The following is a 20,446-nucleotide window of genomic DNA, read 5'->3' as shown; positions in this document are numbered from 1 at the left end:
ACTCAACATATTGATGGCACACACAGTTCTGCATTTTCTCTCATCTGGTTCTAGGGAGGCATTAAAGGTTCTAAACTAGTTCTTGAGGTCAGTAATGGAGTAGATGAAGGTGAACAAACTGTGGATTAATCCCAGCAATTAGTGTTCACTGAGAATATGTATGATCCAGGTGTAAGCTGTACACTTGTTTATTTCCTTCATTTATACTCAGCCTTTCTTACATCAGGCTGCACTTCCCTGAAGGTTTGCAGTTTGGGTGTGCTCTTCAGCTCACTGCTGCACTTGATGTGCAACTTGTGACTAGGAATGGGTTTTATCGGCTGCAGTTCAGTTAATCCTTGCAGACTTGGTTTAGAGTCTAGGGGTTGTACTAGATCCATCATTGCTGCTAGAGAAACAAGTTAATATAACTGCAAAAAAAGGCTTTCTTCAAACTCACTATAGCATGGAAGATGGCCCCCTACCATGCACTCTCTCTGAGTCTGCCCTTGAAGTCAACTTGAAAACTCCCATTTGGTGCAGAAAGCTGCTGTTCCATCATCATCAGGAGCTATGTGGAGCATGCATATCACTCCCTTTTTGCAGTCACTCCTTTGGCTACCCATCAGTTGCTGAGCTCAGTTCAAGGTTTTAGTATCCCATACAAAGCCATTCATACTCTTGGTCCCTCATACCTATGGGACCACCTCTCTCCCCATGCTTCTCCACGACAGCTTCACTCATCTGAACCAGGCCTTCTGCAGGTGTCATCCTGAAAATGGGCAAAATCAACAGCTGCCTATACACATGCTTTCTCTGTGGTGCTCCCCTAGCTGCCTGAAGAGGTCAGGCGAGCTCCCACTTTCCTGGTCTTCTAAAAATTATACAGAACAATTATTCAGGAGGGCTTTTTTACACAGGTAACTGGTTTGCACTTTAAGGACATGGTTCAGAGAGATGCTTTGGTAAAGGGACAGGGACTGGAGACTATACTGCTGCATACTGGTTGTTGCTGCAAGTATACTGCCACAGGATAGTTTCCTCATTGTTCAATAGGTCAATTTAAATTGCTTATGCTTTATTTTAGCATTGCTTCAGCACTGTATCTGATTTCTGCTTTTTTTCAAATTTCTGCAATCCATTCCCTCTGTTGTGTTGTATTATTGAATGTCCCAGCCATTGATTGCAGTGACTGACATGTAATCTACCTTGAGTTTCAATGAGAAAAGTGAACTATAAACAATGTAAGTAAAAAAAGAGGAGCCACTGAATTGTTCACTAGGCATGGATGCATAACAATCTTGCGCCAACTTCACCATTTACAAGTATTTTTCAAGAACTGATTCAAAGTACTGCTAACCTGTAAAGACTTAAATGACCTGAATTCACAACCACCACTGCAACCATGTTAAGTCTTTCTTTGAGGCCTTCTTTGGTATGGTCTTATTTTTGGAGATTTGGTGGGTGACCACATTCAGATAGAGCCTGCAACAGTGGCACCAGAACTGTGGAACTCTTCCCATGAGAAGTTTCTTTTACTTCCTCTCTACTTGTGCTGAGGTGCTCTGCTTTCTAGAAAAGTCTTTGAGGGCCTGTTTCTTTGTAATTTTGTATGGGGGAAATCATACTTTTTTGAACCCCATAGGGGAATTGATCAATTGAAAGATGGGATAGAATTTAATCATACTTCAAATGTTTAAATTTGGTTTCTTTCTTTGCTGGCCGCGGCACAGTGTCTCCTGTTTAGTGCCCATGTAATATGAACAGAAATACATTAATAATAACACATTCAATTACATTAATAATAACACATTCAATCACCCTTCAGGACAATTTAACGCCCACGCAGTGGTTTACAAAGTGTGTTACTATTATCCTTACAACATGGGTAGGGCTGAGAGAGCTGTGACTGACCCAAAGTCACTCAGCTGGCTTCAAGCGGAGGAGTGGGGAATTAAACCCTGTTCTCCAGATTAGAGTCCTGCCTCTCTTAACCACCACACCAAACAGGCCTCTCCTATGTTTTAGAGTAAATTTAAAACTTTAAGGCAAAATACTTCACAAAAGGATATATCTCTTCTCCCCCAGCCTCCCAATTAATGCATGTACTCTAAATTGTGTGCCCAGTTTTTATTTATTTAGCACACTTTTTGTCCTAGCCGTCCTTCAGGAGTTTGTTGGTTTATATAATTCCCCTCTGTTCTGTTTTATCCTCATCATGGCCTTGTGAAGTAAGTGAGGCTGAAAGTGACTGGACCAGGATCAACTGGGGATTTGAATCTGGGGGCCAAGCTACAAGTGACGAATGACACTTGCCTGGCAAGTGAACAGACTCACATGTATTCCTTCCTGTTCACTTGCCATTCACTTGCGCGCCACTTGAGTCTGTTCACTTGCTAGGCAAGTGTCATTCGTCACTTGTAGCTTGGCCCTATGTGTCTCAGATCTGAGTCTGACACTTAACTGCTATGCCACACATGTGTTCATTTGGAAACACAGGTGTCAGAGATGGCAGAGACAGCATCACAGGGCCTAGCTACTTAATGTAGGCTCTGGAAGTTTCTTGCTCCTTGATTCACTAGAAGGAAAAAGTACCCAAGTACTGGATCTTCATGGAATGGAGATGACTTTTATAGAGCACTAGTCAAACTGGTTGCCTGAGAATGGTGTTAAACTGAAGACTGAAGGTAGACAGCTCTTGAACAAAACTGGGGAAGATGCAGGAAAGCAAACAAATGGTCAGCTAGTACCGAATGGTTCTGTATGCATATGTGCCCAGTTCCTAAATTCATTTTGGGAAGCAAGTCTCTCTCTTTTATTAGTTCCAGGCAAGAGCTTTTAAAATTGCGGCCTCGGGTGGATTTGAATGTAGAAGGGAGATGTAATTGGGCAAGTAGTGTGAAAATATGTAAGATACTGTTACGTAGGTCTTTCATAGTAGCTCTGTCAACACCTGCCACACGATGCAGTATCTTCATCCCAAGTGTGGGCAGAAAAGCCTGCTCATGATGGGCAACACAGAAAATGCGAAGCTATACTGAATTTTCTTATTTAATGCATTTGTGCCTTGCTTTTCTTCTAAGAAGCTTATAGTTGTGTTGCAGCCTCACAGCAGTCCAGTGAGGTACAAGGGAGTCTGATTTTATCCTGGGCTGCTCCATGGGGTTTGCACCTGAGATTTTGGCATCCAAGCTATAAATAGCATGTAACAGTAGAGGCCTGCCTTCCCCCCACTTTAGGGTCTGTTATCCTTTGGATGAACAAATGATCTGATGTGTCTGGAAGGGTACGTTTCAGTTGCTGGTTTACAAGCTAAAAGCAGAGATCCATCTCCAGCTACAGAGAAGCTTATTTATTAAGACTAATTCTATGCAGACGTACTTGGGAGTAAGTCCCATTGAACTAGATGGAATTTGCATGAAATTAACATGCATGGCATCGCACTATTATGTACTGAGAGAATAGGTCATTATATTAATGATTTTTCTAAGAATCATGAAAAGTCCCATTAATACTTACTAGCCATATGGAACCACCATTTTCAGAGGTCGTATATTTCTGAATATCCATTGCTGATGGAATGGCGGCAGGGAGAGGCCTTGGCATCTGGATGGCTTCTGCAGGAAACAGGACTAATGGCGTTGGAGTGTGATGGGCAGGGATGTTCTTAAACTTCCATGAGAGCCTTGTCCTGTAACAGGGTGTATTGTTGTCTGCTGTGTTAAAGCTTAAAGTGTGGTGTGAGACTATCAACTTCATAACAAGAAAAGGTCATTCTGCAATTTTTACTCTAAGCTTTCAATATTTGTAATAAATGGATATGAATTAAACACAGGATTTTTCTAATTTCATTAAAACTATTCCCGGCTTCCACTTGTTATACATTTTTGTGTCAAATGAAACAAATAGCTCTTACCCTGGTATTAGTTTCAAATGAAGAACCCTATCTAAATGCAGTTACAAAAAAAAGTACTTATAATCTCAATTGTTGACTGCAACTTCCTTTGGAGTGTTCAGTTCCTTAGCTGGCAGCCTCTTGAAAGCAAACACAGCAAGGGTTTCCTTCTCTCCAATTTAATTTCTTCCATAACAAGCTAGCTGGCATGTTTACTTGTAACTTGCAGTCTTGAAGCTCAGAAAATCAAAGTCTTACCTGTCTGGTATCATGATGAGGTCAGATATCTAAACTTATTGTTAGGTTAAGCCACTGGGTGGTGGCAGCATCCTGTAATCATAAGTTAAAAGCTGTGAGGGTTGCTGATCTTGTGATAACATGCTTATTACTGTGTTTGTGAAGGGTACATGGTATCTGGACATGGCAAAAACACCTATGGAATGCCCTTCCCCTTGAGGTTCACCTAGTGTCTATCCTGCTCTCTTCTAGGCATGGGTCCAAAACAATTTTTTTTAAAATCTAGGCTTTTAATTAAGGGGTTGACCTTTTAAACATCCTTTTAATGGCCTGCTTCTAGTCTGTTTTGTGAGGCTCCTCTTAAGCTACTCAGTGCTTTATGCTTTGGCTGTTTTTTTAAAAATTGTTAACAACTTTTATGGTTTTATGTTTTATTTTGTAAGCTGCCTCGAGTTGGTTCTCTGGAAATGCAGCACAAATATTTTCTAAAGAAATTCCTAGTACTAATGTTGTTTTTTTCTTTTTGTGTATACTTTGTACAGGCTTTGTACAGTCATTATGGTAAGCATAACTAGAAATGGTTAACTTAGAACTGTTCTAAAGGTCTTGGCTTGAATGTTAAAGTGAGATGTCTTTCAAAATACACGAGTACTGTTGGTTTATATATGTAAGACATGGTTTTTATCCTGGATGAATATTTTAAAATATACAGATTATTCACTAGCTACTTTCTACTGGTTTCAAACCTTAGTCTTCCTTATCAAAAAGGGCTCATGTTGTCCTCTGATCAGACTTGGATTCTAACTTTTTTTTTTAATTTTGTGAGACCAACAAGAGTCAACTGGTCATGAGTCTCTTGTGTTGTGTATTGTTTGCTAGTGAACAGAGTTGAGGTAGGTGCCATCTAGGATCTAGAGACTAGTCTTTGGATATTAGGCAGGATACCTATTCTGTGCCTGTAGGAAGCTTTACAATTCCATCTATCCAGTTTAGTGCTGGAAGGCTGACTTTCAAGCACAACCAACATTTTGGTAAACATGTTCTTATGATGCACAGATAATCAAATCACACCATATGCATTCTTGTTGGGCTTCATTTCATTCCCCCTCCCCCATTGTCTTTTCCTTCATTAGCCAGCAAGTCTTTGCAAATGTATGTAGCTCCTAGCCAGGATTTGGAAAACGATATATAGGGAATGTACATTGTGCATAATGCTGGTTATAGAACTTGCATTTCTGAATTTAAGCTGAAGTTAAGTGGTGGGTTCTTTTGGGGTAGTGGTAGAGGAGAAATATCCAAGATATCCAAGTGTAGTTAAGTTTCCTTTCCTGTTATTCTTTGCAATATCTAGCAGTTTAATTGCTAATAAATTTCTTATGCAATTGGCAACTAAAGTGCAAACTAACATTTTTCCAAGTAGTGTATGTTGAATGATTCAAAACTGACTGAACTAAAATGGTTTTGTCCTTTGTTAGATTTTTTTTTTTAACCAGAGTATACAGTATATCTTTGAGATATATTTTAAAGCAACATTTAGCGGATGTGACTTCAAATGAGGAAAGGTAGTCCTTGTAGCAATGTTGCCCCCCCCCCCGCGTTCCTTTCATCTTATTAAAGCTGTGTTCTTTTTTTAAAAAAAGGAATTGTGTAAGTGATAGAAATTGCCAGCAGCCCTCTGTTTTTCTCTTCTTGCTCTGGCTTTGTATTCTTACTCCTCCCCACTTCCCAACCATAGAATCTGTTATACCTTCAGGCTGTTTTTAACACTTTAACGTATTATTGGAGCATGCATTAAATCAATAGGCTGAGAAGTAGGAGGGAAGAAAAACGATGGCAGCAGATGAAGGAGAAATTAAATAGCAGAAATTATGGTGAGAAAACAGTATCCTGAGAAATGGGTGGCAGAGCCTAATCTTTCCATATCTCTCCACTTATTTGTGTGCCTCTTTCTTCTTTATTAATTGCCTTTGTAGTGGCTGTCCTAAACATTTCTCAAGTTGGTGAATGTGCAAGATATGGTGCTTGAATGTATACTTTGTTTAAAACACTTTCTTCAGATGAGAGCAGGACACTATTGCTATGACTTCTAAGGGGATTGGTGGGTGGTAGAAGTGCTCAGCTGGGGTTTGCAAGGCATGAGGCTAGCAGAGGTGGTTTGCCATTGCCTGCCTCTGCATAACAACCCTGGTCTTCTTTGGAGGTCTCCCATCCCACTACTAACCAAGGCTGACCCTGCCTGGGCTACCTATATCAGGGCAAGTTAGTAACTAACCTAGCCAAAATTCAAAATTCTTCTAAATTGGTATTCTAGTCCAGTGTCCTCACAAGAAGAAAACTACCTTTAAAAAAAACTCTTGTGTCACACAGTTCCGAGGTTACACTGTATTTGTGGCCCCAGGAATGTCACTGTGTGTGTTTGTCATTTAATGCAGGCCTATTTGTTAGCAAGTGGGATTTTTTTCTTCTGCTTTTCTGTCAATCATATGTAAGTGCTGATAAGTTCTAAAGGATATGCCAACAAATCATATATAGTGAATTTTGTAATAAATTGGCAGTATCCTAGACCAGCTGGTGCTCTGCTAACAAACCAAACCTCTACACTAATTCTATGCATCCCATCCCTGAAGGGGAATGCTTCCTCTACAGTTTTCGGAATGGTTGCGCAGGCCCGGGCAAAGTGGTGGCTTGCTCCAGCATGCCTGCCAGACTTGGAGTGGCATGACAGTCTCTTGGGTAGTGCTTTTAGCCTTGGCAGTTCTTCCTGAGTGAAGTTGCTTAGGGTGCAATGCTGCCCATGCCAAAAACATCACACAAGCCTTGTGTGAAATTTGGCAAGAACAATGTACAGAATGACAACTTGCTGAAGAAGCTTCCTAGGGTATCCTTTCATTGTGTGCACAGTCCGTCTCTCACAAAACTTGTATGATGCTTTTTGCATAGGTGTCACCGCTCTTGAACTCAAAACATGATTGCCAAAGCTAAAAGCACCACCCATGAGAGACTGTCATGCCACTCTTAGCCTGGCAGGCATAATGGAGCAAGCCGTTCTAATGTAGCAGATGGTCCTCCCTGATGGCTTCATGGTGGGAAGGGAGACTCTCCGATATATTCTCATTTTGTCTACTCAGAGCTCCTTCTTGGTGGTGTCATTGGTGAAGCTTCCTCCAGCTCCTGAGTAGTTCACCAGGTGTACACAAGCTAGCCAGGAAGAAGGAAGAGCAGGAAACGACTCCCGTCTTAAGCCATGCTGTTCTACTGATAGTCAAATAATACTCTCAGAGTCCTTTCTGTTTTACAGATTTCCAGTGCATACTGTTGCTAGCATTGATTGTCTGTTTCTTATGTTGGGCTTCAGGGATAAATTGGGCATTCTTCTTGTTTGCTAGCCACCTAGCTCACTAGTGGGAATCCTGTCTGAATCGGCAAACGGTTCTCTTGAGCCTGGTGATGGAGATACTAAGGGAGGTGACGCTAATTGGAAAGGCTGAGATCCTTAAGGATATTGTGCTTCCCACATTTGATGGAGTCCAGATGTCTTTTGCTAATTCTGTTAAAATCCCAGAGGTAATAGTGTTGGACCCAACGCTATTGCTGGAGATGCAACTTTATTCAACAGCAAAAACAAACAAACAACCTTCCTACTACCTTGTAGCCCAGAAGATACACCCAATTGTATCTGATGATGGATGGATGGCCCGACTCTGCCCCAGATGTCCTGGAACGTGCCTTTGAAGCTGTGACTGGATAGTTGAAGCAGAGTCAGCTGAGACTGAATCCCTTGAAGATGGAGGTCCTGCATGTGGGTCTAGGTGCGGGACTCCGGCTCCCCACTCTCGATGGAGCGCCACTGACGCCGGTGTCAAGACTGAGGAGCCTGAGGGCGGTCCTGGATGCTTCCCTGTCTATGGAGGCTCAGGTTGTAGCGGTTGTTCGATCCTCATTTTTCTACCTAAGACAGGCTCAACAACTTGTCCCTTACTTATCAACCCATGAGCTTATGACAGTGATCCAGGCAATGGTCACCTCCAGATTAGACTACTGTAACTCGCTCTATGCAGGGCTTCCCTTGGGGATTGATCCGGAAACTGCAGCTGGTTCAGAATGCAGCTGCACGAGTGATTGCCAGAGCTTCAATTATGGCACATATAACACCCATCCTCCGTCAGCTGCACTGGTTACCAGTTGAGTACTGGGTCCGGTTCAAGGTTCTGGTGTTGACCTACAAAGCCCTATGCGGACTGGGCCCAGCATACCTTCGGGACTGCCTCTCCCCATATGTTCCCCAGAGGTCATCTCGATCAGCTAATAAGCAGTTGCTGATGGCCCCTGACCCCAGGGAGGTCCGTCTGGCCTCTACCAGAGCCAGCGCCTTTTTGATCCTGGCTCCGAGCTGGTGGAACTCTCTGTCTGAGGAAACTAGGGCCTGGTGGGATTTGTAATCTTTCTGCCGTGCCTGCAAGATGGAGATGTTCCGCCAGGCATTTGGTGGGGGCTAGGCTGTACTCTCACTGGCTGTACCACTTAAGACCGTCCACCACCCATGCAGGAGCTCATAAGTGTGGTGCAGAGCATGATGTAAGAGCCAAGCCCTTAATTAATATTTTAATAAATATTAAAATATTTTAATATTTATTCTGCCAATTGAGAAATGTTATTGTATATGGAATAGTGTTTTAATGTTTATTTATAATATTTTTATTGTTTTTAAACTGTATGTTACAAATTGTATGTTGTTATACTGCCCAGAGCCCGCCTGATGGGGAGGGCAGTCTAGAAATACAATAAATAATAATCATAATAATGGTGATCTTGAGACTAGACTATTGTAATGCATGCTTCCTGGGTCTGCCTTTGAAGTCCACTCAGACTCCAGTTGGTACAGGATGCCACAGCTCAATCACTGTTGAGAGCTATGTGGGTTATACCATCACTCCTTGGCTAACTATTGGTTAACAGGTTTAGTTCAAGGTGCTGATTATCACCTACAAAACCTTAGACCAACGTACCTGCAGCACTTCCTGTTCTGATATGCTCCGCTACAACAGTTGCACACATCTGAGCAATGTCTCCTGATGGTGCCACCATGTAAATAGCTAAGACTGAAAGCCATGTAAATGGGTAAGATTGACAGCTGCTTGTACATGTGCATTCTCTGTTATGGCTCTCACCTTATGGAATGACCTGCTTGAGGAGGCCAGGAAAGCTCTCACATTTGTCATTTCACAGATTGCATGGAACAGAAGTGTTCATGAGGGCACTAGGGCTCTAGTATAAGGGACTGCTTCCGGAGGATTTCTTCAGTACAAACATTACAATGGTTTATACATGCAGGACTGTAGTCTACTCCAGTGGTGGTTGTATGTGTTATCCTGCATTTCTTCTACTTCTACTATAAGACAGCTGCCTAATGTGCTTTTCCTCGTTGCATCAATTCCTGATATCCCAGTCTTGGGACCTCTAAAGCATATTCGTTAGGATTATGAATGGTGGTCCTAAGCATCAGGTTTCATAATTGCCAGCCGCTGCAAGTGTGGCTAAATCAGTTTCTCAAAAGATACTTTCTTTCAGTAAGCACCACTATACTAGACAAGGGCATGAATCGAAATATGAATCAAATTTCATGATGAATTGGGCCAATTCGTGTATTGCGAAAACGTGTTTCATGGGGCTGCATTTTTCACGAAATTGACGACTTGTGGGGCCGATTCGTTTGATTCTTGAATGCTTCATGAAACCAGACAGGCTGGTGCCGTTCCATTGAATCCCTAGGCAACATAGGCCCGGAATGTCTACAGACCTTTTGTTGCCATGGAAACCCCAATCTTAGCTCACATAACCTTGATAAGCAACTCTCCTTGCCAACCTGAGAGGTGAGCAGTGCGGGTCTGCGCAAGTTTACCTGGGAACTGTAGTAGGTGACTCCTTCCCCTCTCCATTTTTAAGAACGGGATGGTGGAGTAGCAGAGGCAGCAGCAGTCTCAGCAGCTCCTTCTGCCACTGTCCGCTGCTTGCCAGCTTCAGGAACCCTTCCCAGACTCTCTACCTCCCGTCCTCCTGCTACTCTGACATGCCTTCTTACTCCTGCCACCCCCAAGCTCCCTGGAGCGGATCCTGAGTGGATCAGCTCTGCTCTGCTTTTCCTTTGAGAACTTGGAGGCAGGGGGGGAGGGCATGTCAGAGCAGTAGGAGGATGGGAAGGAAAAGTCAGCAAAGAGAAACCTGAAGAGAGGAAAACCCAAGCAGATCCGCTTCGCTTGACTTTTCTTCCAGCAGCGGCAGATAGCAGGAGGACGGGAGGGAAAAGTCAGCAAAGGGAGCCTGAAGTGAGCTACTTGGAGGGTGGCTGGAGGAGAGCCTGCTGAAGTCTCCTTGCGAGTTTGGCATCTCTGGGTATGAAGGGGGCCATTGTAGGGCCCTGAGATCTGACGAATCACGAAACAGGACAATTTCGTGAAAGTTTGTGGTTCATGTTTCATGGAACGTGATAGACCATGAAACTCAGGGTTCATTTTTCCCCGTTTTGTGCCCATCTCTACTCTATACACTCCCAAGTGGACTCTGGATTCTGATGTGGTAAAAATAAAATTATACCAAGAGAAACTCATGATCTGAACAGGATCTCTTGAAAACTCAGAAAAACAAGAGTTTCTTTGCCCCTCCATGCTTTCTGTCTCCGTAGCATGGTCTCAATCCATTGATTTTTCCATTGCCATACCAATATGAGGACTAATGGCTTAGTGTCTTTCTCTTCTATTTTGCTGTGACGTCTCAATAAAAGTGAATTAAATGTTGCCATTTCTCTTCCCACTCTTAAAAAAGAATCTGTTTGCTTATTAAAAGCTTTTGCCTACCAACGTGTTCTCAGTTGCAGCTTCTGTACTCTCCTACACATTTATTAATGTTGTATTTTTATATAACGGCTCCATAGGTAGAACTGTGAAGTGTCAGGATATATATGGCATAGAGGTGCTTTACTCCATCCAGAGGTGTCCTCTTAGGCTACCCACCACAGACAAGGTAGTGGAGTTGTTCCACAAAATATGCTCTTGCTCCTTCCCAGAGTAGAGGGGTATGATTAGTAGGCATTCCTAGAGCAGGAAAATATTGCAAAGTATTGGCCCTTACAGAATGCTTTAGAAAGGAAAGGATGAAACCTGGATGCCAGTATGGACCACTTATTATAGGAGGTGGGTTGAGAAACACTAATCCACTGCTGCAGCATAGAGGTTAAGTGGTCAGGTTGAACATCAGCACTCTGCTGGTTCGAATCCTGCTATAGCCATGAGCTCAGCAGGTAGCCTTGGGTAAGCCACTCCTCTTAGCCCTAGTTCCCCAGCTGTATTGTGGGGATAATAACACTGACTTCGTTCACCACTCTGAGTGGGGCACTAATCTGTCTAGAAGGGTGGTATAAAAGCACAGTTATTGTTATTGCAGTAGAAATACACAGGTGAGAGGCTGGAGGCCACATTTTTTCCCCTGTGAATATTTTTGGATACAGTTGTGTTCAGGTGGTTCATGGCATAGGAAGAGCTGATAGGTTTCTGTGTGTCCTTCATCTAAAAGTTGAGTAATCTTAATACTTTTGGAGCATGTGTTTCCATAGGTCTGGTTTTGTTGCATTCATGCAGAATGCATAATCCTGTGGACTGGTAACTTCCAGATTTTGGTCTCTTACATATTATCCACAGAAAGATGGAGTGAATAAATTTGTATGACTAAAATTCCTGTCAATCACAAATCAGGCTTATATCTTCTGACCACAAAGAGATTTAAACTTGCAGCATTTGGTTTCCAAAGTAGTAAACTTTAGGATGCTGCTTATATGCTTTTTTTGCTTTGGAAAATTGTTTTGAAGTACTTAGGAAATTGTGGATGCTTCATAAGCAGACATAAAGGCTCTGATTGCGTTCATTAAATTTTAGACTACTGAATTAAAATATGGTTGCATCTAACACTGAATGTATTGATTTTGGGGGGTTATTGTTCATCTCCTAGGCAGAGCTGGAAACACGTTTAAGATTCCTGAACACCTTGGTGCCCAGGTTGTGCATTACCTCTGTCCTTCAGATTTTTATCTGGTTGGCTAACTTGTATGTTCAGTGCATCTCCACTGCCCCTTTAGTCTTCCTCCCCACTGGCTCTGACTTTAGTGCATTATGCTTCAGAAACCAGTGTAGTTGGCAACTACCTTTTGCCTATTAAATACAGAAAAATATTGCTGTCAGTCTTTGAAAGTATAACGTGACTGTCATTTACCTCCTACACATGCTTTCAAGTAGAACTTGTTTGCTAGAAGTACAGGGTGAAGCATTTATTGTAAAGCAGGGTTATACCAATTTTGAAAAATTTAAAAATCATGCAAAAACACATTGACTAGTAAGAAAACCATTTAATGCTTTTTAAATAGTAAGCGTAGTCAGAAAATTTTGGAAAGTTATTATAAATGTATATGTCTGTTTAAATTTTATATAATGAAAGGTGTGGAAAACATAGCAGATTTCATGCAGGTTGCTTTTTATGGCCTCTGAAATCTGTTTTTCCTTCTACAGGCAACAGTGCAGAACATTCTAGAATTTTCACAAAGGAATCTCGCGTTCTGTCCTCTGTCCTTGGACAAAGACCCACTTTACCTGCTTGAGTTGTTGAAAAGGGCAATTAAATAACATTTCTTTTCTGGCTATAAAGTGAAGCCCCCAGAAGTTCTTCCCTCCTTAAGTCTTGTGTATTTCTAGTACCCATTACGTTTTGGTGATTTGTTTTTTTAATGTGCATGTATTAGAATGCTTTCGAAGTTAGAATTGTGTGAAGAAAATACCTTCCCTTCCTCTTTTCCCATCACTTTCCCCATCCCTTCTTGCAGGGAGTTGAGGGCAGCATACACAGTTACCCTGATCATTTACGTCTGTACATTCAAAACATTTTTAATAGCCCTGAAACAAACATGTGAGACAGTTACGCTCATGTTATTAGCCTTGGTGATGAGTATAATTGGCTTTACAATGCCTTTATGAGTATGCTTGAGGAACTGTTGTTGAAATGCTTTTGGTGAAACAGATGTTTAAATTGAATGAAGTGAGGACAGTATGAGCCCTTACCTAGTTATGTGATCTTGCATCTTAAAGAAATAGTAGATTTCATTACTGGATATGTTAAAACACTTAAATCCACCAAACTCCTGCTCAGAAGTGTCCTTATGTTTTTGTTTTTTTTAAACAGCAATGCAGCAAGTCTTGGATAACCTTACGGATTTGCCCCCCTCAACAGGAGCTGAAGAAATAGACCTTATTTTCCTGAAAGGAATTATGGAGAATCCTATTGTAAGATCACTTGCTAAGGTGAACTAAAATTTTCTGTTAATGTTCACTAACTCTCAGTTTTACTGATACCAAGGATGGCCGAAAAGACAAACTGGTTATAGATCAAAGCAAGCCTGAACTTTCCTTAGAAGCTAAAATGACTAAACTGAGGTTTTAGTTGTACTTTGGTCACATCATGAGAAGACAAGGCCCACTGGAAAAGACAATAATGCTAGGAAAAGTAGAAGGCAGTAGAAAAGAGAGAGACCCAGCATGAGATGGATTGATTCAATAAGGAAGCCACGGCCTTGGGTGGCAGGGCCTGAGCAAGGCTGTTAATGAGAGGATGCTTTGGAGGTCATTAATTCATAGAGTTGCCATAACTCAGAAGCAACTTGACAGCACAACACTCACTTACTAAGATACATAATGTGAGATGAGACTTGGGAAGATGCCATTAACTCATAGAAGTTTGTCTGGATATGCCAAGGTCTCCTTAAAGCTTTGCCAACTGGATAACTCCATTAGATACGCAGTGAGATAGCTCTCCTGCGTGTGTCCCAATGGAGACTGTGGTGTTCCCAGTCCTTGCAAGTCTCTAAGACTAAAAAATCCCCAACTCAGGTGCCCATGGGAGCCATGGCACTTGCCAGCATGTTCCCTGATGTCTGCTAATTGCTTGAATGTGTCTAGAATGGAAAAGGAGGAGAAAGGTGTGACATAGAAGTTCTCTGTCAGCTGACTGACTACCAATGTATCTGACTACTTATCCTGGGTAGGAGAGTTAGGAGCCCTTAGTTTGGCCTTAGGCACAGACTTCCTCGAGTCTTTGGACTTGGCAAACTCTTCTTGTTGGCTGTACAGGGACCAAACCCTCTGCTTTCTTTGAAGCTAAAACCAAAAAGTATGTCTCTTCCAAACAAAAAGGGTGATCCTGCTCACTAACCTTTCTCAAAATTCTAGAAGTGTCTACAGGCTCAGCATGGTTGGGGGAGCCTTGCTGTAGAGGGTAGTAGGTGGGGAAAGCAAGATTCAAGCCTGCAAGAAGAGGCCTTGAGGTTTTTTTGCAACCCAGCAATGTCCATTTGGCATGTGAAAGAGATTGAAAGCCTTTGGAGAGGCCTGAGCCTTTTCAGACTCCTGCTTTAGGCGCTGTAGGTCACCCACACAGATCAGCTAAGAATGCTCAAGTAACTTGGAATTGTGGACTTGGGCAGATGATTATCTTCATAGTGGGATAGGCTTATGAGAGGCTTAGTTTCATAAAGCACATTTATTAACTTTTTCCAGCGCTCATCTGAAAGCTTGGAAAATAAAAAGTGTATAAATGTGCAAACAAACTAATTATAAGGTGATGATCTGACTACTCTTTATGAAAGAGAGTAAATGACAGCATAGACGGCATACCTGACTCCTCTAGTGTGACTTGGAAGATGGAATAAAGAAGAGAGACTACTTTATTGGTGTATTTTTCCTCTTTTAATAAATCAATCTTATACCTGTTAAACTGGAATGGCTTTTCCCTGAAGTATTCTAGCAATTTGTTTGACAAGTGTGATAAGAATGTTGTCAGAGATCAGTATCCTTGATTGCAGAGTTACAGTTCCCCAGGTTGCCTGAAGTGAAGAACTGACTGATAACCCAGTTTCTATAGTTTCAATATACTTTATTGCTTCTGCAGAATTGTATACAGGCTGTAGTACCTTACCTGTATTGCTAGAATAGGAGAACAGAATGACTGTACAGAAGGTTGGGATAGAGTATTGCATAGAAGTCAGTGTCATGCCAGGATACGGGAGACCCATGTTTAAATCTCCATTCTGCCTTAGAAGCTCCCTGGGTGACCTTGGGCCAGCCGTACACACTCAGCCTAACTTCTCACACTTAGTGGTGGTCATGAGGATAAAATGGAGAATGAGAGAATGACGTTTAAGCCATGTCCCTCCTGGGGAGAATAGTGGGGTGTAAATGAGAAAATGTTCATCAAATGGTGTTTAATAATGCACTTAGGACTGTGCATTTTGATAATGGCTGCATCCATGTGCTGTATGCAAGCCCTAGAGAGACTTTCTGGCCAATGAACTTGCAGCAGAGACAATGCAGTTGGAGACATCGTTTTGTTGTCAAAACACCCAAGAAAGCCTCATGATGTAAATGGCAAATCAAAGATAATTTTCCTTTTTACTATTCCTGTTTATGCTTGTTCTATAATCCTCACAGGCTCATGAGCGACTAGAAGATTCTAAACTTGAGGCTGTGAGTGACAACAATCTAGAATTAGTGAATGAGATTCTTGAAGACATCAGTCCGTTAGTAAACAAAGATGAAAACATTGCTGAGTTGGTTGGTATACTGAAGGAGCCACACTTTCTGGTAATTCACTACTTTTTAATCTAACAATTTGGGGGGTGGGAGTGGGATTGCTTGACTCAGTGGATCACAGTCTGTTTTAATCCGACTAAAAAAAATCATTGTGGCCCTGATCCAGGGAAAGTTGGCGTTAATTTCCATTGATTTCAGTGGGATTTAAGCATGACTTTCTCTGGATTTGGGACCTATACTTTTTTTAGCTGAGAAATTAAGCTTAATCATGTTTTTCATTTTAACTAGAGATAAATCCAAATAATAAAATGTATGAAAGGTTGTGGTCTCTATTTGTTGCTCATAATTCGAAAAAGAATCTGAGGACCAATTTGGGTTGCTGGAGAGAGCTCAGATGTGCTCCCCTCTTCCAGTTGTTGGGCCACTTATAACCTATCAGTTCATCTTTTCTGTATTTGCAGTCCCTTTTGGAAGCTCATGATATTGTGGCATCAAAGTGTTATGAATCTCCTCCCTCTAGCCCAGAAATGAATAATTCTTCGGTGAACAATCAGATAGTACCTGTGGATGCCATTCGTATACTTGGCATTCACAAAAGAGCAGGAGAGCCGCTGGTGAGTTTTCATTGATACTTAAAGGTGGTGCAAAGATAGAGCATGTTAATAGTTGACTTGTGTATTTGGGGTTTGTTGCCCTTCTCTTACCAAAGTTATGAAACCTGTTCTGGATAGAAACTACAACCTTAACAGCAGAGAACACGTGGGAAAGGAAAACCTTGAGATGCTCATTACATGGTCAAATTGGGGGTAATGTTAGTGGTTCTGGGGCCCTGAACAGAACTTCAGGCTGAGGGTTACAGAATCACTGCCACTGCCCCTTCCCCACATAGCCAGCCACCTGCTGGGCCCAGCTTGGCCTCAAACGTGGCCTTTGCAGCCACCTGGAACAAGGTGGGTACAAGCAGCCACTGCTGCAGTCAGCCGGTGGCCCAAACCCTGGATGTGATAGGTGCAAGCAGCTGCTGCCATGAATACACCATTGGATGGGGAGGAGCAACAAGTGTACCATAGTGAGTGTGAAGTGTGGAAGGAGGTGGAGCTGCCCAGGCAAACAGGAGAGACGAGCAGCTTCCTCTGCCACTCTGAACTGGCAGTCCCAGCACTGCAGAACCTGCTTGTCTTTCTTTTCCTTCTTGAGGGGATTGGGGCCTTTTCCTGGGCTGTTTCCACTTCGTTCATTGGGGGTGGTGCCCGTGCAGTCAGGCTGAAGTTGTCTGCTGTGTTAAAGCCATCATTGCCAGTCTGTGGACGGGCCAGCAGAGGTTCAGCAGCTGGGCATTCAGGGTAGTTGAGGGTGCTCCAGAATGGGGCCCCTACCAGTGCAGGGCCTGGGACAGCTGTCTTATTTGGATGTATGGCTAAGACCACCCTGCAGTCAATGCCTGAACAGTCTAGAGATACTCAGAGGAGCTGAAGTGGGGGGTGGGCAGTTAAAAAGGGGAAAGAACAAACTCTTATGAAACAAGTCACATGTTAGAAATAGTTAAGATAACTGAAGTCTGTGTGTGCTAGCTGTGTATATGAAGCTTTTAAAATCTAGTTTGAGCGATAGTAGTTGACAGTATTTAAGCTCTTCCTATACTTGTTTTTTTATTGTTAGGCTAGAGGATACTTTTAAAAAGCAAGTAAAAACCTATGTTAATCAGTTCAAAGTTCTTGTTTTGGATTTATTAGGAATTCACAAACTTCAGTAGCTGTTATGGCATTTGCTGATAATTAGAATGATAAATGGCAATATTAGACCTTCACTTTTTTGTTTTAATGGGGATAAACTGTAAACTAACGTTGGTGCCCTTCAAATGTTCTGTAGGGTGTTACATTTAGGGTTGAGAATAATGATCTGGTAATTGCACGAATCCTTCATGGAGGAATGATAGATCGACAAGGTCTTCTACATGTGGGTGATATCATTAAAGAGGTTAATGGTCATGAAGTTGGAAACAATCCAAAAGAGTTGCAAGAACTTCTCAAGAATATTAGTGGTAGTGTCACTCTGAAGATCCTTCCTAGCTACAGAGATAATATTATTCCTCAACAGGTCAGTAGTGCTGTTCTTCATATGAAGCTATTTATAGACACAAAATGTTCATATTTTGGTGGAATTGGATATTCCGTTTGATTAGTCTAAACCATCTGTTAAGTTACTCACTTTACTGTTTCCCTTCCTTTCTAATTAAGTATATTAGCTATGTCCAATATATATAGCAGCCAGTTGTGTACAGTTAGTGACTCACCAACAGTCATTTGATGGATTATAAAATCCTTCCATCGAAGGTAGTTCGTGCAGGATTAATATGTGAATCCTCTGTGTAAATTGTAAGATGCCATCATTGCACTCTAGGATCATTTAAGTGTATGGGCTGGGAAGCTGCAATTGGCCACTTCTCTTCACAAAGCTGGAAAGCCCACATGGAAAATTATTGCGTATTATTATCCACAAGGGGGCTTTACATTAACTCCCTGAGTTTTCTGCCAGTTCCTTTTCAAAGGGTAGATGTAGTAAAATTTACTGATACCCAATTCATTGCATTTATCTAATATTAACTATGTACATTTTAATGGTTGGAATAATGTATCTTCTTACTGTGTTTTTCCTTCCTAAATTCTTGGCTTTTGTTTGAGTCTGGGATTGTGTGTCTCCTCTCCTGCCCCCGCCCCCCCCCATGCCATGTAGAGAAAATTTTGATATCCATGCAGTGCTAACAAAGCATTTCGAAGTCAGTGCTGTGTGGTTGGCTGAGTTTTGCTTAAGTTCCCAAATGCACACCACAGAGAAGAAAAGTTTATTACAGAAAAGTGAGCTTTCCAAAAAGAGAATCTATCAAATAAACTTCAGAAGGAAAACTTTTTTAAAATAGCAGAGTAAATCATTCTGGTGAGATTGGCCACTGTCAGTTTTGTTCATTATTTTAAAAGCAAATGTGGGCTACTGGTAGTGTTCAGAATTCTTTAGATGTTGTTGGCACATACAGTAAAAAGGCTAGGTCGCATCCAGTGTCAAATAACACAGTGCAACATGAAATAAAAATAACTATTAAGCTTGCAGAAAAACTGTAGGAAAACTAATGATGTAAGCTTAACTCCTAAATATTTTAAAATAAATTTTCACAAAACGCCTATAACCGCACTTTGCACCTTTTCCCCTCATGAAAATGAACGTGATTGGGTTCACCATCTTAGCACTCGCTGAGATTGTTGTAGTGAGTTGAGCAAAAGATGCAGGGGTTGCTTGAGAAATGGGGTGGGAAAAGAAACATAAGGACCTCCCCACACACTCACAAACATCAGACCAGCTAAATTATAAGGAAAGGGTTTCTGAGCATATTGAGTGTGCCTTTCTCATTAACTCCCACTCAGGCACCTTTCTTAATTAAACAAACTAAAGCTCTTCTTCCATATGCCTTGATCAAATTCTGAGACCATAATTCCTCCACCACCACCCCCCGGCACTCTTTCTGAAACGCTTAAAGTTTATGTTGTGGTTATACTCCTTTATCGGTGCTAAACTTGATGCCTGTCATTCGTACCTGGCTGTACTGTTTCTCTTGCTTTCACCTTCCCCAGAGGCTTGTTTGTGTTTAAAAAATTGTCCTTGTTTAAATTAATTCAGAAGATTAAACTGAGAGCAAGTGTTCTGCAAAGTTGCTAAGCTTTTTTAAAACTGTTAGAATTATAATGCCTTAAGAGTATTAAATTTTATTATCTGTTTCAGGTATTTGTGAAGTGTCATTTTGATTATAATCCGTACAATGACAACCTGATTCCATGCAAAGAAGCAGGACTTAAGTTTTCCAAGGGAGAAATTCTTCAGATTGTAAATCGAGAAGATCCAAATTGGTGGCAGGTTAGAGGGAAAAGTTACTTCTCTAGACTTCTTTTTTAAGTACTAACCTAATCTTCCCTGGAAATTTTCAGATGCTGTATAGGTCTAATGTAGTTTCCAAGTTTTTCATTATATGTTTTCACATTGTATGAAGTCTTCCTACTCAGAGGTTGATCTGGTTTTGTTTGGGTGCCATAAGGGATTACTTTCATACTTCAGTTGTAGGCAGCTATGTTACTGAGTTTCAGAACTGTTACATAAAACTAGAGTTGTCACACAGAATCAAACCATCAGTCCATCATTTCCACATGGTCACAAAGGGGCATTTGCTTTCAGATCAAGAAAAAGAACCTGAATAGGGGAGAGAAGACTTTTGAAACTTCAAAGCACACCAACAGTGCAATCCTAAGCAGAGTTACTTCAGTCTAAGCCCATTGATTAGAGTAACTTGTCATTTGTCCATAATTGATTGCTAGAATTCCTTGATTAATGTTGAATTTGTTCAGAACACACGGTGGAACTAACATAGGAAAAATTTAGCAAGTCATGCATGTGTTAAGCTGAGCTGCCCAAGATTGGCAGACTTCATGGATTTTGGAGCAGCTAGAAAAGAACTCATGTCTTCTGAATTACGTGACCACACCTGAAGCCATCTTATATATTAATAGCCAAGTGGCCCTATCTGTGGATGCTCAAATCTAGAGATTGGAGCCATGAATGGACAAGACATCTTCAGACACACCTGAAAAATGCCCCAGGTTTGCAGAAAAACCTGGAATCTTAAAAAAAAATGACCTTCATATTTCAGGTTTGGTTTCTGTCAGTAAAAGGC

General features: G+C 41.6%; 1 protein-coding gene across 5 annotated transcripts in view; it reads left to right on the top strand.

Moving 5' to 3' along the window:
* PALS2 (protein associated with LIN7 2, MAGUK p55 family member) overlaps window positions 1-20,446 on the top strand; it is a 40,490-nt gene that overhangs the window by 7,727 nt on the left and 12,317 nt on the right. For all 5 annotated transcript variants that reach the window (XM_054992135.1, XM_054992137.1, XM_054992139.1 and 2 more), the window contains exons 2-6: window positions 13,331-13,449; window positions 15,631-15,783; window positions 16,194-16,346; window positions 17,602-17,829; window positions 19,504-19,635. In XM_054992135.1, the coding sequence (XP_054848110.1) occupies window positions 13,333-13,449; window positions 15,631-15,783; window positions 16,194-16,346; window positions 17,602-17,829; window positions 19,504-19,635 (783 nt within the window). In that variant the 5' untranslated portion in view covers window positions 13,331-13,332. The remainder of the gene's footprint in view (window positions 1-13,330; window positions 13,450-15,630; window positions 15,784-16,193; window positions 16,347-17,601; window positions 17,830-19,503; window positions 19,636-20,446) is intronic.

The sequence above is a fragment of the Eublepharis macularius genome, chromosome 11 (assembly GCF_028583425.1).
Source record: "Eublepharis macularius isolate TG4126 chromosome 11, MPM_Emac_v1.0, whole genome shotgun sequence".
Lineage (NCBI taxonomy): Eukaryota > Metazoa > Chordata > Lepidosauria > Squamata > Eublepharidae > Eublepharis > Eublepharis macularius.
Note: the sequence above shows the minus strand (reverse complement) of the source record. Positions and strands in the feature narration are given on the sequence as shown.